The sequence below is a fragment of the Parus major genome, chromosome 23 (assembly GCF_001522545.3).
Source record: "Parus major isolate Abel chromosome 23, Parus_major1.1, whole genome shotgun sequence".
Lineage (NCBI taxonomy): Eukaryota > Metazoa > Chordata > Aves > Passeriformes > Paridae > Parus > Parus major.
This window is the reverse complement of record NC_031791.1, coordinates 534,607-536,922: the sequence shown is the minus strand read 5'-3', so window position 1 is coordinate 536,922 and position 2,316 is coordinate 534,607. Positions and strand designations below refer to the sequence as shown.

Genomic DNA, 2,316 nt, shown 5'->3' with positions numbered 1-2,316 from the left:
CACCTCCACCTCCAAGCCCAAGTCGTCCTTGCCTGCGGTCAGCGATGCCAGGAGCGATCTGCTTTCGGCTATTCGGCAAGGTAAGGTTGTGTTTCTGTGCCAGCGTTCTCCTGTGCCTCTGGAAAACCCCTGGGAGTGTTGTACTGCCTTGCTGCTCAAGGCTTGTCCCTTGTGGACCCTCCTCATCTGCCCACCCCCGTGGGCACCTTGCTGCGCTTTATGCTTCCCCCAGCGCTTTTGGAGATGGCAGTGCTGGAATCGCTGTGACCCAGGTTTGGTGGGGAGTGTACAGCAGTGAGGTTGCCCTGTGGAGGGGCACAGAAGGGATTGATTCCCATTCCAGCTCCCCACCCAGCCCGTCCTGGCTGTCACCCACCGGCGTTGGCCCTGCACTCCAGCCTGCCTCGCTCCAAGCACTGACAAGGGGAGATGTCAGTGTGACCAAGCCCTCAGCACGATCCCCTCCCTTCCCTCCTGCACAGGCTTCCAGCTGCGCAAGGTGGAGGAGCAGCGGGAGCAGGAGAAGAGGGATGTTGTGGGGAACGACGTGGCCACCATCCTGTCACGCCGCATCGCCGTGGAGTACAGCGACTCCGAGGACGACTCCTCCGAGTTCGACGAGGATGAATGGTCGGATTAGCCACGCTCCCATCCCCTCCTTTCCCTTCTCTCCTGGGTTCGCTTCTTACAGAATCAGGTGGCCAAACCTTGCACCACATCCTTTTTATCCTGTAACCAAAGATGTGCCAAGGGTTTTCAGACAACCAGCAGCATATCTCCCCTCTCCCTCCCCCTCCAGCTTTGGCAGGACTTTGTGCTCTGCCTTTCCAAAAAGTCTCCTGGTGGACACTGAGGATGCGGCGCTGGGATTTAGCTGGAGGGGGTGTAACGGTTGCTTATTTAAAAGAGAGCTAAACCTCCAGATTTTTGATGCCACCAGGCAGAACACATATAAACCCTCCATCCTGAGGGATTTTTAAAGTAAAGATGGATGATCCTGTTGTGGCCGTGTGGCCTTTTGGATGAAGGACATTTTCAGCTGGTTTTCTCAGTGCAACAGCAGACAGTTGATCTGATGGCTCTTCCTTGCCAGTGAATACTGGTAGTGCTGCAAGAAAATGGGCTTTAAATGTCAGTTCTCTGCTGCATCCCACTGTCAAATAATCAGGTTTTTGGCAATTTTTTCCCCCCTGACCCCTGAGTATTAATTCCAGATCACCCTGTGTGGGGTGCACTTCCCAGCTTCCAGGCTGCAGAGTGCCTTGGGTGCAGCGTTGGGAGGGACTGATTTTATTTTAGGAGCTGCCTTTACCTTCCTCAGATGTCCTGGACTGCTTTGCCAAGGGGAGACTTGCACAGAGGGATGTAAGACGAGGGCAGGATGCTTGCTCAGCTTCCACTCTTGGGAAAGCAGAGCCTCTGTCCCACTGAGACACATCTGTGCTCAGCTCTGAGCGGTGGCCAGACCTCGCCGGCTGATTTTCTCCAGTTCATGCTGAGATTGTGTTTTCAATTCCAAATCCAGTGCCTACGACAAGGGAGATGGCTTGGGGCGGGTTCTCTGAACACCAGGCAGTGTGGTGGTCTTTGGCCTGCCAGGGCAGTTTGAGAGGTGCTGTTTTTAGCAGGGTGACTGTACTTTTAACACGAGGACTTAAATGCTGGTATTGCCTTTGCTTCTTCTCCCTTCCCCCTAGGGAGGGGAGTTCATGTGCCTAAAAACATCGTGTGTGTGAACCGAGTTGCCCATCAGTTACATCAGACCTAACCTACCCTAATTTTGTTATTATAATTCATTAGTTAATTTTAAGAGAACATTTTTTCTCCTCACTAACCCTGTGAATTAATTCCCAGGCTGCTCACTATAGATCCAGTACTGGCAGGGGAAAATGGGGAATTTGAACTAGCTGACCTCGGTTTTATTGCTGTTTTATGTTACCTTACATAGAATATGAGCATATCTTGGAAATCTAACCCAGATAGCCCTGATGTGTATTTTAATTTGGACATGACTCAGTAAGGGTCATGCAAAAAGCAATTCCAAAGTCATTCTGAGGTTATGGGTCCAGCTGTTGTGGGATGTGTGTCCCACTAAGACCAACTCTCCCATCTTTTTGCCTTTCCTGAAGTATTTCACCAGCCTGTGCCTGTCTCTCTTCCCTGCCTCACCTCCTTTAATGATGTTGCTGATACCTGGAAGGCTGGGCCCTGCCTGAGGCTTGCTGGAAATCCTTCTTGGGAGTTGATTGATGGTTTCAGCTTGTGCCATCGAGCTCTTGCTGAATGCTTGTGTCTGTGTGTGAGTGTGTGTGTGTG

At 51.7% G+C, this 2,316-nt stretch overlaps 1 protein-coding gene across 1 annotated transcript in view; it reads left to right on the top strand.

The window, feature by feature from the left end:
• Positions 1-1,974, top strand: part of WASF2 (WASP family member 2) — a 29,430-nt gene extending 27,456 nt beyond the window's left edge. The window contains exons 9-10 of the mRNA XM_019008841.2: positions 5-80; positions 483-1,974. Of these exons, the coding sequence (XP_018864386.1) occupies positions 5-80; positions 483-640 (234 nt within the window). The 3' untranslated portion in view covers positions 641-1,974. The remainder of the gene's footprint in view (positions 1-4; positions 81-482) is intronic.
• Positions 1,975-2,316: the final 342 nt, after the last annotated feature.